General features: G+C 37.8%; 1 protein-coding gene across 1 annotated transcript; it reads right to left on the bottom strand.

Annotated features, from left to right (window-relative positions):
- Positions 1 to 5094: 5094 nt before the first annotated feature.
- Positions 5095 to 13187, bottom strand: RFK (riboflavin kinase). The gene is made up of 4 exons (XM_005522649.3): positions 13015 to 13187; positions 11259 to 11410; positions 9726 to 9828; positions 5095 to 9203 (listed from the first exon to the last, which is right to left on the bottom strand). The coding sequence occupies exons 1-4, from the start codon at positions 13094 to 13096 to the stop codon at positions 9073 to 9075; spliced, it is 468 nt and encodes a 155-aa protein (XP_005522706.1). The 5' UTR covers positions 13097 to 13187; the 3' UTR covers positions 5095 to 9072.
- Between the last annotated feature and the right edge of the window lie 4245 nt (positions 13188 to 17432).

Genomic DNA, 17432 nt, shown 5'->3' with positions numbered 1-17432 from the left:
ATTCTTGAGTTCCATTCATTATCTTGATTTTATTCTTTTTCATGTAGTAGGTGGTGAGTGAGTGAGTGAGTGAGTAAGTGAGTGAGTGAGTGAGTGAGTGAGGGAGTGAGGGAGTGAGGGAGTGAGGGAGTGAGTGAGGGAGTGAGTTTGGACTGTAGTTTCTTACACTATTTTTGGTTATCAGTGGATTTTTAGAAGACTTTCCAGGTTGGCTTTCATTTTTATGACTAACAGTAAGGGAATCAAGATTATTTCAGCAGCACAATGGATGACCTGTATTAACCCTTCTGGTTCACTCCTGCAATAGTCAGGAAGTGTTTTCTGATCTTTATTGTTGCTTCACACACCCAGTCATTCACTCATGTAATCTAATTCTGAATTCTATAACTAATTCTGAATCTAATTCTGAATTCTATTGCTGTTGTGTAGAGTCTAAGAAAGAGCAGATATTCCTTGCTGGTAGGGGAACCAGCATTCACTCTTAAAACAGAAGGGTAAAACCCATAAAGCAGTAGTACACATTTCAAGCATTTTCATGAGCGAATGAATAACTTTGTGATCCTAGCAGAAAAGGTAAAAAAATATCATAAAATCTGGCTCTGCAGAAGATACCAAATATGGCAGTCCTAGCTTAAAAAAAAAAATCACTGCTGTAGGCACATTAATGCATTAATGTGCCTACAGCATTTAATTAATTAATTATTAATTAAATTAATTAATTAAATTAATAATTAATTAAATTAATTAAAAGCATTAATGTTTACCCAAAACAAAGAAACAGCACCATGCTATTCTTTTTCTCCATGTGACTCACTCTTCTGAGTTCTGTCTCAAACGTGCCTGCAGGTGGAATACTTCCAGCTGTAATCTGGACAAATCTCTCTAGCCACTTGGAATCAACTTTTACATAGGAGGCTTCAAAGAAAACTGCTGTTGCAGAAAGAGGTGATGATTTCCTTTGCTATGAATCTATTCCTAGCTTGTGCTGCAGTAGAATATCAGGATATGACAGACCAGCGTAATTTTTTTTTAGTATGAAATCGGAGTCATCTGATAAAACATATTCCAGAATAAAGAAAAAAACCCAAAACAACAAAACAATCCTACAATTTACAATATATATATCTATGATCAACCATGATATATCACTGCACAGACCAGAAAAAAATTCATAGGTAAGAAAACAGTACTGATTGAAGGTCTGTTTCAACAGATAGGTTAGCACAGGAAGTATGGGCAGCTTTGGGGACTGAGAACTTAATTTTTCCAGTTCAGAATTGCATTAAATTAGACTAGCTGTGTTTCCTTGTCACCCATTTTGTGTGTTTTCATGGAGGTGTAAGAAGGTCTAAAACAAGAATGCATTCATAGTGCTATCAGACCAAGCAACCTACCCACACCTTGCAGTAATGAGATCTCTGTGACTATTTGGAAGGTTGTTACTGTCTTCCCATTAACAAATTCTGAAGCAATTTTCAGGTTTTGTACCTAAGAGTCCCAAGAACCATGAAGAGTTTTAGTGCTGAAATAGCCTGACTGGGCAGAGCACAGCAGTAGCTTCTTAAATTAATTAAACCTTAGCTCAAGAAATGGCACAATGTCATCAGTTTCTTGGTTTCCAGGAACAGGAGATAAGCTGTATGTATGACAAAATAGACAATGTTCTGATAAAGTCACAAGAATCAATGTGAGACTAAGTCAGAGCCTGGCCTGAGCAGGATTTTTAAATAAGTTTAATTGAAAGAAAACTATATAGAAATGCCCAAATAAACAAACACCAACCAACAAGAAACTACACATATTAATAAAACCAGCTCAGTACGTCTGAAACAGTATATTTTTGTCTTTAAAATTCCACAAGAGCATAACAATAATAAAATGTAGTGGTCCATCTAATGTAAATACTCCATTTATAGAATGTGGTTAGTTTACAGTAGCCTCTGATATATGATTTCATAAAAATTTCAGATTCACCCATCATAAATGTGGGATTTTTTACACATTTCACTAACAACTAGAAGAGGTACAGACTGAACTTTTTGAACAGAGACTTACAGGATCCTAGAGTAAAGCATGGTCATTGACATTGCAGAAAAAGTAGAACAAAAACAGTTCAACAACAAAGACATGAGTAAACGTTTGTCTTTACATGAGACTTGTTTTTATGCAAGGACTAATGAATGATAGGCTGGAACACAAGAGATGAAGTCTCCAGCTGGCAGTCTTCCCAGGTAGGCAAGAAAGTCTGTTATTAATTAATTACTTCTTCTGCAGCATTATGCAACAACCTGTCATACTTTCCTGAGTAAAATTTTAACTGGCAAGTTAAAGATCTTTATATGACTAAACCCAGTCATTTGTTGTTTTCTTTTAGCAATCATTCAAAGGCCAAGGATAAACATTTTACCTGTTCATGACTAATTATCTTTTCAACTTTGTGAGCCTGTTTTGACAGAATCTCTAGTTATATTACTAGAATACGCATCACAGGTTTCAGTAGGAAAATCTGTATCACAACTGTTCATTCTATAAACTTTTAGACATGCAAAAAAATTTATTATTTCTTTTTAAATAAAAGAGAGTCTAATTCCACTCCTTTTGCTGGCACGGGAAGTGGACAAATTGTGGCATTTAAATATATGTATCTGATTGTAACATTAAAGACTGTCACTCCTGAAACATTAAGACAACCTGCTTGCGTATGTTCCCCTCTGCAGGTGATTGGCAACAATTACAGAAAAAAAAAATCTTAGGATTTACACTGCAGTGAGGATAGAAGAATGGAAAATACGAGTACTGCTCAACTCAACAACAAAATTAAGATCAAACATCTAGCTTTCTTAGGATATTCCTTATATTCTTAGAGATGGCATCTAGTAGGATACTCTGTAAGGATTTTTTCAATATAGTCATGAAAATATGAAGTTATAAAATAGTTTCTCAAAATCTGGTGACAGTGATTTTCTGCATCTCATGCGAGTGATGAGAGGTCATCAGCAAGTTACTTTGAGTGTTACATGTATAAGCAAGCTAAAAATGTTTGTGCTAACACAGCTAGATATATGTAGAAGCTTGAGAGGGACTTGGACTACACTCTACTCCCAGGGACATTAAGACAGACTGGACTCATTGAGCCAATGTCATCAATCAATCATCATCATATCTTAATCTGCTCTGTAGAAAAAATGGATCTTCAGCAAGAAAAAGAAAAAAAAAAAAAAGCAAACACAGACAGTATGTCAGTGAGAGAAAGAAGTGATCTAAACTCTTAGGACCTTGCCAGTGCAGGAAGAAATCCACATCCTTCCATTGAAAACAGCTAAGGAAAACAGAACAAAATCATTCTCCCAGGAAGGATGAAAGTTAAGAGGAAAATGGAAAAGGCATTTTAAAAAATTTTTGTTGTCTCTAGTTCTTCACTATATTAGTGGAGCTAGTGGTACTACTAATCTATATCAATATATTTAACTAATACATAGAGCGGCTAGTCAAAGCTTTCTTCAAGGAATAATGGAGCACTGGGGCGGTCTCTGCAGCCCCTGGAGGCTGGGGATGAGTCACATCCTCAACCTGCTCTTGCCTTGAGTTCAGATGGCAGGATGAGTTAGTGAGACAGACCACACTGAATAGTACTGGGTTTTTTTTTCCCCGAGGGTAGTCAGCGATAATTTTGCTAATACTCTGGTTATAAAGATTCATGAATCTCGTATTTGCACTATTATGTCTAAAAAGTGAGACTTTGAAATTGGTCAAGTTACTGTGCTTCCGTACCCACTATTTTTCATCCCCACTACCTGACTGGCTGGTGTGCTCAGCTGAACAATATTCCATTCATTCAGAAAGGAGGAACAGAAAAGAAAAAGCATAACAGAGTGGGGATGAAGTGTTGAGTTCCCATATGCTAGACACTTGTTCTAGCTTCAGTCTTTTCTACCAATCCTGATTTCTACCTCTCAGAAAAATTTGCCAGTAGCTCTTCAATCAGACATTCTCACCAACATCCGGTAAACATGCTGCACCTGTACCCAGTGACTCAGATGACTGTTTCCAATCTCAGGGATCTGAGTTACTGCTTTTCCTTCCCGCCGCACTACATCCTCCTCCTTAAGCTAGCATCTTCTGACTCATCTTGCTCCACTACTGCATTGATGTGACTCCACCGCTGGGTGGCCCCAGAGAGGTGCAGTCCAGCTCCTGAATGCTCTTGTTGCAGACTGAAACCGACTTCAAGTTCCGAGTGTCCCAATCTCCTCTTCTTTTGCCTTTGACCTCACCGTGAGAGGCAGACACTGGTTTGCTTGCCCTTAAAGCTCCCCCACTGCACCACAATTAGCTGTGGCTGCCAGGAGAAACTGGAGCTGACATGAGAAAAAAAAAGCTGGGCAATCAGCTTAGACGATAGAATGGCCCTATGAACATAATTGGTTAAGGCTATGAAGAGTTTTTCGCAATAAATGTCTTGCAACAATTTATTTCCTTGAACAAAGACCAAAAGTCAATGAAGCATATCAAACAGAAACTTTAAATGTTTAGTATAGCTTATAGACCAAGAGAATTGTATCGCTCTTGAACTCCTTTGCCATTGCTCTCTTCCTTCCAGACCCTCAATTATGCAGCACAGGCTGTGACAGCTGAGACACTTTACTGGTGTCTGCAGAGGCTCAGCACTTTCACCTGGGTTTCATGTCCCACATTTGTTCTGACAGTCTGCATCTTTCTTCTGTTATGTACATTATATGAAGAACCCTGGCAGGACTCTGTAAATTCTTTGGGACCCCTCTTGAGGGCAGATGATAGAATGATAGCAAGGAAAACCAAAAAAGGCAAAAGTCCATCACAGTCCTTGCAGTTCACAAAGAGCTTTTTCACAGATTTAAAACACCTACAAAATCTGCTTTGTAGTACACAGTTTCAAGAGCAGGCTCAGGATTCTTTTTTTTTTTTTTTTTTTATATTGACCTTCTGCTGGAGATCTCACATGTGATTCTTTGTGAAGACAAAGGTGCTCAGTGTGTATTTGAAGGGACGTTAGACGACTTTTTTTGTTGTTGTGATATTCCCTTAACTGTTTTTCTAGGAAAGAGAGCCCATACCTTGTTCATATAGATGTTTATTAGGTGAAATGTGCAACTCAGGCTGTTTTTCAGATGAATACAAAGTCCAGGAGATACCAGGATAAGAGGTGACCATTTGGAAGCATTTTCTCCTGTGATTTATGCACTGAACTTTTAACTATTGAACACAATGTGAACAATGGAGAATATTCTTGTAAGGATAGGTTACCTTTTAATATTCTTATTTTTGTTCTTCTCTTGTGTCCAGGTATAGTTGTATATACCATATATAGATATATATATGTTGTATGTACCATATGTATATAACACATACCATTGTACAGTGAAGAAGGCTGCTGCCCACCTTGCTGTGGTGACTTCGAACTGGTAGACAGCAAAACACTGGAAAGCAATTCACAATACAGCAGTACCCAGTTTTGTACCCAGACTTGTTGGTATCATTTTGTGCATCTGTGTTCCTCAAAACTGATGTTTTTCATCATCATCTTGTAGGATGTTTCTCACTGGAACTGCATTTACGACATGACTTCTTTCACCAAATACCTCTGCAGTATTCCTCATCTGAATGAATATTGGAAATATTCTATACATCATCGGCACCTAATCAATCTAATTCCAGTGGTTTAAATAGTGTTTCATCACAAGTTTGAATTTATTGCAAAGTGGAATATAGTCCAGAAGTACACTGGCAAAAAGGACTTCTTCTGTCTTCTTTTCCATCTTCTCAGGCTACAGAGAACTAAAATAAGCAGAGAGCATTTACAACAGAAATTTTCCACTTTTGAAGTGGTTCAACAATTTCAAACTACGCCAAAGGGAATAAATAGCACTCAGTGAGTAAATTACCTGAAATGGACACAACAAAGCAATTTTTTGGCATTGCTGCATACAGGATGCTCTTTATAACCCACCGCTGTGAAGAACAAAGTCTTTACACAAAAGTGCATGAAAATGCTGTTATTTGTTGTCAGTATGGTCACATGGCTAAGAGAATAGACTGAGCCTTAAAATAGTTCCTTCACATTTTTGAAAATAAACAGCTCTAGAGCTGTTAATCATTTAAGACTTACTTCTAGAAAGGAAATTAATTGTGAAAAGGACTAATTTTTAAGCCATAATTCTTTAGTGGATTTTTTTTTTTTGTGTTAGATACTCCTGAAGACCTCATGATCACCCTGTAACTTTGACAGAGTTCTATGGAATCCACTTGGGATTTATTCATTGCACCTTCAGTAACAAAGAGGAACACAAAATCATGTGAAGATTAAAAAGTTCAAAATAAGACAGTCACCCCCTTAAAGCTTTGCCTAAAACTGAGACAACTAACATTGCTAGGAGTGGCAAAGGAAAGGAAATCCAAGACGAAAAGGATAACTTAGTCAATTACAGTTCCTTTAGTAATGGTACAGTGCAACATCAACCAAAATACAGTTACTTGTGCATAATACAAAAATATAACCCTCCATAAAGTTTATACTGTGATAGGAATTATGTATTAAGTTTAAAGAGTGGTGTACAACATTTTCTCTTAAATAATATGGTCAGGTACACTAAGCCAAATGGCTATACTAACATGTTCTCTTTGAAGACAAACACATAAAGAGCAGTTTTATAGTTCAGTGTATCAATATATCATACCTCAGCCTGGATTTCAGAGCAAACTAAGTCTTTCAAGTTTTCCCTTTGCTACTGTTCTCTATCCATAGCACAGCAGTTCTATAACCAGATGGTGAATTGAATTTTTGATAGTGGCATTTATTAGCAGATACAGAAAAGTATTGTTCAGAACCAGCTTAAGGCACCCTAGTTTCCACAACAGACCCAAGCCATTACTGGCAAAAATCAATTTTAAAGGCAGCTATGAGTGTTTAGCTACAGTACCAAGACAATCTATTGTTGACAACATACTCTGTTGACCAGTGTGGCTTCTGTTTATTCTCTAAAAGGATTAGTAAAATATATGATTTTAATGCTACTACAGACTGAAGAAAGCATAAACTCTTAGCAATAAAAAATTCTCCTTTCATATCTCATTTTTAAAATCCCAATCATCAATCTTGGAAAGAAAATTCTTTTGCAGACTTTTTAGAAATTTGAAATGAAACAGTTTCCAACAAGTTACATAATAAAAAGCTCACTAAATTATTTCTCTTCTCCTTTAAAAGAAAGTATATCATCCCATGTCCCTCCCAAACATCCTGTATCTGCCTCTGCTATCAACAGCACTGGCAAACAATTCATTTAAGCAAAATCAAGTTTTCTCCTGAAGTCTTAAAGAGAAAACATGAGCCCTTGATTTCCTCAAGATCTCTTCCCTAGTAACAGTCCATGATACTGAGTAGAATTTAAAGCAATATGAAGTGAAACTATCATCTTGACAGCATCTGCCACAAAGACCCAAACCGCTACCTTGCTAAAACTCTCTTAAATTCTACAGTGAAAAGTAATATTAGAATAGGACAGGACGAGGAGCAAATTCATCAAATTTCACTACAGAAATTGTGCGTTCGATATTAAACATCATAGTTAAGAGAGAATCACAGCTGAGACACATTTAAAGAAGTACTTTGTATTTCAGAATATGTCCCAGACATATTCTCAAAGCTGACACATTTTTCACCGAACAGGGTGATGTCAAAAAATAATGAATGTGACAGTCACTGTAACTAACCTGCTTCCATTAACCAAGGGATAGAAAAATTTATCAGAGAAAAAGAAGAGTAGATAATGAATCACACATTACATACTTTGTAAATCATTTTTCAAATTACCATCAACTCTCACAGTACTCCTTCCACTTATCTATCAGAGAATATTTAGGGTTGTAAGGGACCTTCAGAGATTATCTTGTCCAACCCTCACTTGTATCCCCAAATGTATCCCCACATTTCAGAGTAGGACTATTTGCAACTACTTGTAAAAAAAAAAGCAATATTCACTCTAGTGTTGATATATTATGCAATAAATCCCCAAATGCTTTTATTTGTGTATTCATCTACTTGGTCTGCCAAAACCTTTGCTCTTACCTGCAAATAGTGCAGAGTGTTGATGAGATTTTTCTATGCCTTACAATAATGCCAACCTCGAAGTCAGACTTTTTATTGCCAGTACAGTGAATAAACTCAAGACTTTCCAATGAAAAACACCAGCAACATGTAAAATGCAAATTAGTGTCTCACTACCCATTTTCCTTTAAGGTTCAAGGAGCAGAAGTCTTGTTTTCTGCATCTTTTGCACCTGAACCTTAAAGTTCATCAGCTTTCACATTTTTGTTCATTTTTTGAAATTAAGTGAAACACCTCTTCAGAATTAGACTACACAAATCATGTGTTATCATATGTTCATTCAAGTGTGAAAAAGTATAGCTCAGATTCTAGCAACACAATGAGCAACAGCGATTTCTTCCATTTCAAATAAACTTAAAATAAATAATTTCAATTAAATTAACAGCTTCAACCACAACAGCTGTGTAGTATATAAAAACAAAAAACTACAGAAAATTAATCTTGCTATTGTTATCTAATCATATCTAACAACAGGAATTTTCTGAGTCAATCAATACCAACATTTTCTAAGCTAAAACCCAGATCTAAGAATGATACAAAAAATGATAAAAGAAGCTGTAAAAACATTATGTTAAAAACAGACATTCTTCATTGAATGAGCTAACTAGACCTCTGCGTTACAATTAACTTTGGTCATATTCTCAATGTGCTCAGATGTCCAAAGGCCTGGTAACTTCATGATACATAGTTTATCTATAACAATGTAGTGCACCCTTCTAGTTCTTTTGTACAACTCATCTAATGATGGCTTAACCAAAGGAAACTGGAATCATCTTGTATGGTGGTTCTGATCTCAGGCACGTAACAGACCTATGACACAAAAGGATCTATGAGAGCAGTGCAAATACAAAAGCTCAGTGACTGGGGAGAAAATAAGAAAAAGAAATTATAGAAAAAAAAAAAAGAAAATTAAAAAGGCTGTATGGGTTTTCTCAGCGGCTGTTTACTATTTTGCCTTCTGGCTGATGAAAAAAGTTATCTTCTTTGAGTTTAAGATGTTCTGGTAGATCTAGCTGTCTTTTTGCTTCTTCAATGTCTTCCTGAATTGCCAAAATGAGTGCATCTGAAAAGGTAGAATAGGGATATTTAAAAGTTTGTATTCTGAACACAGTAACAAGTGAAAATAAGGCACCACAAATTATCAAACAACATTCACAGAAGCAGATTAAAACTATGAGGTTTGAAAGGAAGAATTCTTTTGCTTTCAAAATGTCCTTTTTTTAACATGCTAAAGTTACATTTCTACCCATTACCAGCACTATCCTCTTTGTTTGCCAAAACACACATTAGCAGTTCTGTTTCAATGCTAACAAAATTGCATTTTAAGAAGAAATTAGTACACTTGACTTTTATGACAAGCCCATGTTTTTATCATTACTCCTCAGACAAGTGAAAGAAAAGTGAAGATTTTAATGTGATACATAAGAAGGTGTGGGGATATGTTGTTTTTTTTTTGAATTATTCATTTTACTGAAATTTCAAAGGTTAACCAATAAAACATCTCATGATGGAAGGAGGTACAGTGAAGACACAGAACTTGCACGAGTAAAAATAAACTAGTTTGAGGGAGACCTCCAATACTGACCTATGGAATCAAAGTTTTTTTCCGGTCGAATGTATCCAGTTATGACTATACTAAGAATTTCTCCATAAAAGTCTTCTTTGAAGGTGTGGATAATGTGTGTTTCCTAAAGGAAGATAAGTAAGTGGACAATTATTATTAACTTAATTTACTTCCCTCTCTGTAAGCATTTAGGCCTATTATCCAACATTCAAATTCTCAACAGATAAAAAATAAAAAGGATATTTAGTATAGCACGTATAGTCCAAAATTAAAAGACCACAGCTTTAGTTTGTATTAGGAAGTAGAATTGCACTCAGCATGGAACTAAAAAAATTGCTCCCTTAAAGAGTAAAAATTGTGTAAAGAGAAAAAGAAAAACATGAAAAACCAAACCAGTCAACAAAAAAAACAACAAAAAAAACCCGAAAAACAAACCAAAACAAAACCAAACAAACAAAAAGCCTCCAAATCAATTAAAAAGACCAAACAAACTAATTAAAAAAAAAAAACAACAAACCAACCACAGCCCCAGACATCAGGACAAATGCTTCAAACCTTCTCAGAGGTAAGATTTCCAAAGCAGGAAATGTGAATGTTTCATCAACATTCAAATAACTATGAAGATTTTCACAGAAGTAATTGGCTCAAGGAGAGCTTTCACAACTACCTCCTAAGGGAACTGAATGAGAAAATTGAAGAGCAAGTGCAGACTAAACCCCGGTTCCACCTGCCACTCAAAACCTTTTCATGCACATCTTCATCTCCAAATTAGGTCAACTCATAGCATCTACCAGAAGCTGTAATTTGGGAATCTTTTAACTACTTGCTCATAAAAGTTATCTGCAAAAAAATTTTAAACTATGTGTTTACCTATGACAAACACTTAGAAGTCAAGATTCATGTACAAATAAAATTGTTTTCAACAAATAAAAGAGAGCACTGCAAGTCTCAGGAAAAGCCCCAGCACCTGAAGCAAAAAAACCCACAGCTGTCAGGTGCTCAGGATTTTAACTTCTCCATCTTTACATCCTTTTATGCCTTCAAATATTTATTCTGTACATTAAGATGAAGCATCCTCTATATGGATTCCGTCATTTAAGAGAAGAATTAATTAAAAAATAGTTACAAATTAAGCTGCCCCAACATCTCCTGTCTGAAATGCAGATACGTTGCAGAGAACAACAGATTATTACTATGTTCCATCTTATGCTAGGGCTCTCATAACCAGTAAATTCAATGCATTTACCAAGTTTATGCTCTATTTGCTATCAGCAAGTTAAGCAATCATCATTTCAAGTACTGTTATATTTTAATTTTGGATGCAGTCACAAAATGGTGGAATAGAAGAAAGAAAAACTTTATTCCATTTCATCTGCATACTCTCTGGTAACAGAGACTATAATCCTTTCAGAACATAAATCTTATATAGATAACAAATGCATTTCTCATTCAAATAAATTCAAATAATAATTCAATATAAATAATAATAATTCAAATTCAATAAAATTCTGTCTTTTGTTACAAAAAAAATCCCACAAAAAGCAAAATTCTTACCACTGACTTCTTAATATTCTTATAGAAGGGATTCCATCCTATGCTCAAAACCATTTTATGCACATCTCCATTTCCAACACAGGCCCATCCATAGTATATACCAGTAGGGATATCAGATGGAAAGCTTTCAACTACTTGCTCAGAAAAGTTAGCTGTAAAAATTGTATAAAGTGTAAGTGATTTTGTGTAAGCCAAGTATATAACAGGATCTTCAAATACTTAAAAGCCAAACTCTGCCTACATACTATTTACAAACATAACACTGGTGATGATAAGAATAGTGCAACATACCATTGGCAAAACATAATACAGCTACATAAATCAGTCACTGAGGCAATACCAGAGTTATTACATCTCTTACATACACACACAGTGTATTGTATAGTTTTCTTTCTCTTCAATAACAATTAATAAATACATAATATATACAGCCAGAACACATTTCATTCTTAGGACAATTACCATCATAGCTTTACTATGATGAAAAATGAGAGAGAAAAAAAATCAACTTTCTTCTGCACTGTAAAATAGCATGAGAACTATTTATTACTGAAATATTTACTGGTGAAATAAACAATGTAAAAGCAAATGTGATAATTGTTTAGTCATCTGTCGGTTTTGCACAAGTTCCCTCTCAGAGGCATTTGTGCCTCTGAAAAATCCCTGTAGATTTGAGATTGCCTTTGAAAACTACATATTTAGAGTAAAACAAAATCCTTTTGACTGAATTTAACCTCCTCTCAATATTATTATCCTACCTCTATTTCCCAGCAGAACAGATCTCTTCATGCAAGATATCAAACCGATTTCAAAGAATTTACGGTTACAAATTTTTATCTAAGCTCACAGACAGTAACAGCTTCCTTTCCCTGTTCCCTAATACCAACACATCAGTTATAAACAATCAAGAAAAAAATGTGAAAAGTTCTCAGAAACAGATGTCAGAAATCCAGCACCACAAGAGTCGTCTAATGAAGTTTCATGTCTGTTAGATGTAGTGCAATATGATTACTGACTTCAGTCTGATTAAGTAAGGTCAAAATTCTCTTGCAGTGGTATTCATTTGCCTGAATTTAGACAACTGAAACAGAGGTGGGCAACAGGAAAACATATTCCCTGTAGGCCAAGCCCACCTGCTCTGTTTCAAACTCTGCTTTACTTCCCTTAAACTTTCTTCCCTGTAGCGATTCCCAATGCCTACTCCCTTTCTCAGTCCTATCGTAGGTTTTTGCGAAGGGGTATTTCCCAGGCTGCCACACCACCGCACCGAGAATGTGACACTGATCTACATCCTGTACATCGTGACGATCACTAGATGAGAAAAGAAACATCAATATTCAGGGAAACCTCTTTACATTGGGGTGCAGGAAAAAATATAAGGGAAAGTGCAAGACTCTGAGCAATGTTGGGGGGGGTGGGGGGGGGAAGCGTCAGGAAAGCGCTGGTAGGTGACAAGGCAGGGTCGTTCCCGGAAAGCACAAGTCATGACAATAGCGCAGCTGTGTGGGGCAACCGGGCGGCCGCCGAGGTCAGGCGAGCTTAGTCACAGCGCTGCGGCACCGCTGCTCGGCAGGAGCACGGCACGGCTCCGCTCGAGGAGCGCGACAGCGACCGGCTGCGGAGCCCCGGCCCAGCGTCTCGCCGGCGGGAGCGCCGCCGGGACTCGGCGTGGACCGCCAGCCCCACGGTTGGGCCCAGCCCCACGGACAACCCGCCCGTGCTGTTCCGGGAAGGTGTGCCCTCCGCGCCCGCTCACCGGTGGGGATGCCCAGCTCCTTGGAGCCCCTGCCGAAGCCCTTCACCACCTCCCCGCGGCAGAAGTACGGCAGCTGCCTCATGGCCCCGCGCTGAGGCGCCGGCGCCCCGGGTCCGCTGCGCCGCTCACCACCGCCTCCCGCGCGAGGCGCTACCAACGACAGGGGAGGAACTGGGCGGCACGCTCGGGCCTGCGATACACACAACGCTTCGGCGGCTCCTCCCCACCCTCCAGAATGGACGTGCCCGCGCCGCACGCCCAGTGTGCCCGCCCTTGCCGGGGGACGGCGATCCCCGGGGAGCGGGGCGGAGCGGGCTGGTGATCCCGGCCGCAGCGGGACGGCGATCCCCGGGGAGCGGGGCGGAGCGGGCTGGTAATGCCAGCCGTAGTGGAGGTGCGGCGGAGGGCGGGTGCCGTGCGCTGCGAGCCGCTGTCACTCGTCACGGCCATCGCCGTGCCCTTTGCTTCTGTCCACGGGTTTCGTCACTCTGGGCTTTGCGAGGGCAGCTGGGTCTGTCCCGTCGTGCAGTTTCTTCCATGGAAACCGCAGTGACTCTTGTGCACCAGCTGCCGCGTCCCGACCCTCTAACCCGAAATGCTGCACCTCGCACCCCGCGCCCACGCGTGGAGATAGATAGGGATTTCTGCTCCCTCGGTAGCGCCGAGGTTTGCCTTTTCGCCCAGAAAAGGCCAAACGCTTTAGTGCACAGCAGACATTCAGGAAAGCCGCGGGAACAGGTCTTTTTGTGACATGCTCCAGCGAGCTACAGTCGCTTAAAACAAAAACAATAATCCGAACAACCAAAGCCCTAACCAAACTGCAAACCAAACTGAAACCAAACAAAAGTCACAAACCATTTTTGCTCACGTCTGCTTTACCAACGTGCTCACGTCTCCCGCTGTTATCCCCGCTAGTGCAGAGATCTTAGGGGAAAAAAGACAGCAGCGCTCATTCTGTGATCGCTCAAAGGAAACTGGAGGGTAACTGAGCATTTCTCTTCTTTCACTTCTGTCTCCAGCTTCATGTTGATAAAGCTTATTACTGTATTTAGATAATTAGCACTCTTTTCTATTGCCCTGCCTGATCCAACTTAAATAAATCTGAGATTGCATGAGTTCAAAATAGTATAATTGTGAAAGATGTCCATAATCTTGGTAAATTACAGAACAGCCAGCCCACCAGCAGACAGTCTCTTTGTATCAGTGATACTATAGGCCATTTTCGTTCTGGGGTCTCATTCAGCACTGATGTGCTGCACATAAGCATATTTGTAATTAAACACATAACTGTTTTCCAGAAACACCATCCAAAAAATCCCTGAAGTGAATTGGCACTTTCTTTTCTTTCTCCCCTTCTAGAAAACAGTTTCTAATTTCAAGAGGTTGAGATATGTCATAAAAATATTTCAGGACTTACCTATAATTTGGTTTGCTATTTTTTAATGTTGAAAAGCAATGTAAACATCTATGGCTTGTGCTTGTATTTAGATGTATTTCAATAAAATAACTTTTTAAAATGGGAATTGTTCTGAGAAACTGACATATATCATATTATAAAGCACTGATTGTTCATGGAAACTGTGGACACAAGCTGTTTTATATAAGGCAAAAAAAAAACTGTAAGTGATTTTGCCTCAAACTTATCCTCCTCTTTCTTTGTTTCATTTCTCTTAATTCCCTGACATCCTTTTCATGATAACATTTAAATTCATTACTTCAGTTTGAGTAGCTTTGACTGTGATAGAGAATGACCGTATGTGTAGCTGGAACTTGCAACAGAGTATATATGTGTATGTGTGTGTATATATATATAGTATATATGTAAGAAGGAAAAATGGAAGAGAAAGATATCCTAAGTATGCTACTAGCAGGTCAATTCTGTTCTGCTGCCTCTGTGTGTGTACCGAATAATGTTACAAAGAGTATTTAAAGTGATATTTCATAATGGAAGTGTCTTGGATATGAAGTTTAAATCATGAAGTCATTTCTTAGTTGCTTAACTAATGACAGACCATTAACAGTTGACAGTGTGACCTCATGGCCAATAGCATTCCTAGTTTAACTGAAAAGCAAGAAATGTAAACAAAACCCTTCTATTTTCTCGAAAGAGTTTCCTCACAATATTTGTATTCAAGGACATAAACATTTGTGTTCCTCCCCCTCCTGCCCACGCTTTTTCATTTATTTTTACTTTTTTTTTTTTTTTTTACGAATCCGTCTTTTCAGAACAGATGTTGTTTTTATGATATCCACACGATGGCACGCAGTGACTTCTTTTTCAGGGTCTGGGTTTGGGCAAGAGGTTTACAATCTCAGTGACTGAGAAGACTCTGAGAAGTACTAAGTCAAGGAAATATTTTTAAGAACTATGTGGTTAAGTAATTTCACAGAAGTCTAACTGACGATTTCTATTCATTCTCTCAAACAATTGTAACATTAATAATTTTTAACTGTAATCATGATGGGCTGCCATGACCCAGCTAAAACATTTGCCATCCTTCATACTATGTCGTCATTTTTCTTTTGTAAAGTAAACTAGTTCATATTGGAGGGTGGGGGAACCTTGAACAAGTATTTAATTACCTCTGAAATTTAGAGTAGTTAACTCTACTAAAATTTAGTACAGTTAGTAGACATGTTTGTTCCAAAAACATTATAAAATGTTAGTGATGAGCATGTCTGCTAGGGAGAGAAAACAAACTGATACTTCCTACCTCCAGGGAGAAAACTCAGGTGCTATTTCAGACAGCTAGGGAAGAACGTCTGTTCCCTATTTATGCTATTTTACCTGTAATTATTGTCAGTGAAAAGCATTTTTCTTTTTTTCCAGGATATGCATACAGCCACAGGAACCAGAATAAAGAAAAGAGAGCACATGTTACATCATCTGTGTGGGACCCATATCAGGTTACCTAACTGAACATAAGCTTTGATAACTCATCATACTTACCAACATTTAATGCAGAGTAGAACATACTCTGTTCATCTTGTTTTGCAGTAAAACATAAGACTTGTATCACATCACAACACTGTGCCTGAGTCCCTGTTTCTTACTACTGTGCTGCAAAAGTCTGCATTCTTATGCAAGGCTTAAGGTGAGAGCAGGAATATCCTGTTTCCTTTCATGTGGTGTGGAAAAACAGCAGAACCATATCTGCTGGATACTGGAATATTTTATGTCTGTCCCAGCCAAACTGGAAATTCTGGTTACACCAGGCTCATTGAAATATTCAGGAGCTGACTCAGAGAAAAGTGTGACATGTAGTAAAACTAGTAGCATTTTAACCAGTTCCTTGGAAGTTTCCATTCCCAGCATGACAAAACACTCATTGATTCAGGGTTCAATTCAAGGACACTCTGGCACTCCTTACTTTTAGTGTGCTGAAACCAGGTGATGAAAACACAGATACGTACAAAACACTCTTTACTGAATGTCTAACAAATACCTGTTTTGAAAGTACTTTTTCTGTATTTTAGTCCAGAATAGAAAACCACATAAGTTATTATTTTACTTTTTGAAAAAAATTATCTTTATTTTTAGCAGTCCAAAGTTTTGTTCTAATTGAATAGACTTTCTTTTAGGAAAAATACCTGCATATTAGTATGACGGTTCCAAGACTGTGTTCAATTACAGTGAAGTGACAGGTGCTATGAATGTCTGTTTAATAAGGCACAGCTGATATTATCTGCTGAACATCTGATAATTACATAGAATTCTAAGAACTATGTCATTGGGTAGTTTTGCATGTTACTAAACTGTGTGTGAAAGACAGAACTGGTGCATATCTGGTATTACAGAAATATTACATAAAGCCACAGAACTTGTTGCTTTTTGAAAGTTTATGTCGATTCTGAAGAATTCCTCCAGCTTTTGAATTCCTATTTCTCTTTCTGGTGTTTTTTCTCCACACCAAATCATCAATTAGTGCCTTGAAAAATACACAGCATTGCTTTCAGCTGGCTTCCCATTGTCTCTGCACAGCACTGTGTTGTGCCATCTGGACATGCTTCATGTTTAGTGCTCAAAATTCTCAAAATTTTAATACTTCTTAAGCAATCAAGCTTTTTTTTTTTTTTTTAAAGAGCCTTTAAATATATTTTAAGGTCCCTCCCTCTGTTCATTTTCAAAAATGGTTTAACAGATGTCTCAGATTAAGTATTAAGTATTAATTACTGATTAAGCTCAATTATATGATGGCCATCTAAATGGCAGGTGTTTCATCACACTTTTTTTTTTCAGCCACAGTTGACCCAGATCAAAACGTTTGTGACCAATCTGTTCCATATTATAAAAGCAACCTTCAATTAATTGTTTGGCAGAATATTCAGAAGAATCCTACCTACAGAGGCTTTGGCAGCACAAGAAAAGTAATATAGCGCAAGGCAGCTCAGGCAGCTTACCACCTTGAAGATAACAA

The sequence above is a fragment of the Pseudopodoces humilis genome, chromosome 4 (genome assembly GCF_049639895.1).
Source record: "Pseudopodoces humilis isolate 2021_Gansu_Grassland_sample_001 chromosome 4, ASM4963989v1, whole genome shotgun sequence".
NCBI lineage: Eukaryota > Metazoa > Chordata > Aves > Passeriformes > Paridae > Pseudopodoces > Pseudopodoces humilis.
The sequence above is the reverse complement of the archived record's forward strand: the minus strand, read 5'-3'. Positions and strand labels throughout refer to the sequence as shown.

Coding starts and splice junctions, on each gene's coding strand:
- RFK (XM_005522649.3), bottom strand. CDS start 13,096: ATGAGGCAGCTGCCGTACTTCTGCCGCGGGGAGGTGGTGAAGGGCTTC. Junction 11,411..13,014: donor GGAGCTGGGCATCCCCACCG/GTGAGCGGGCGC, acceptor CAATTTTTACAG/CTAACTTTTCTGAGCAAGTA. Junction 9,204..9,725: donor AAAAAACTTTGATTCCATAG/GTCAGTATTGGA, acceptor CTACCTTTTCAG/ATGCACTCATTTTGGCAATT.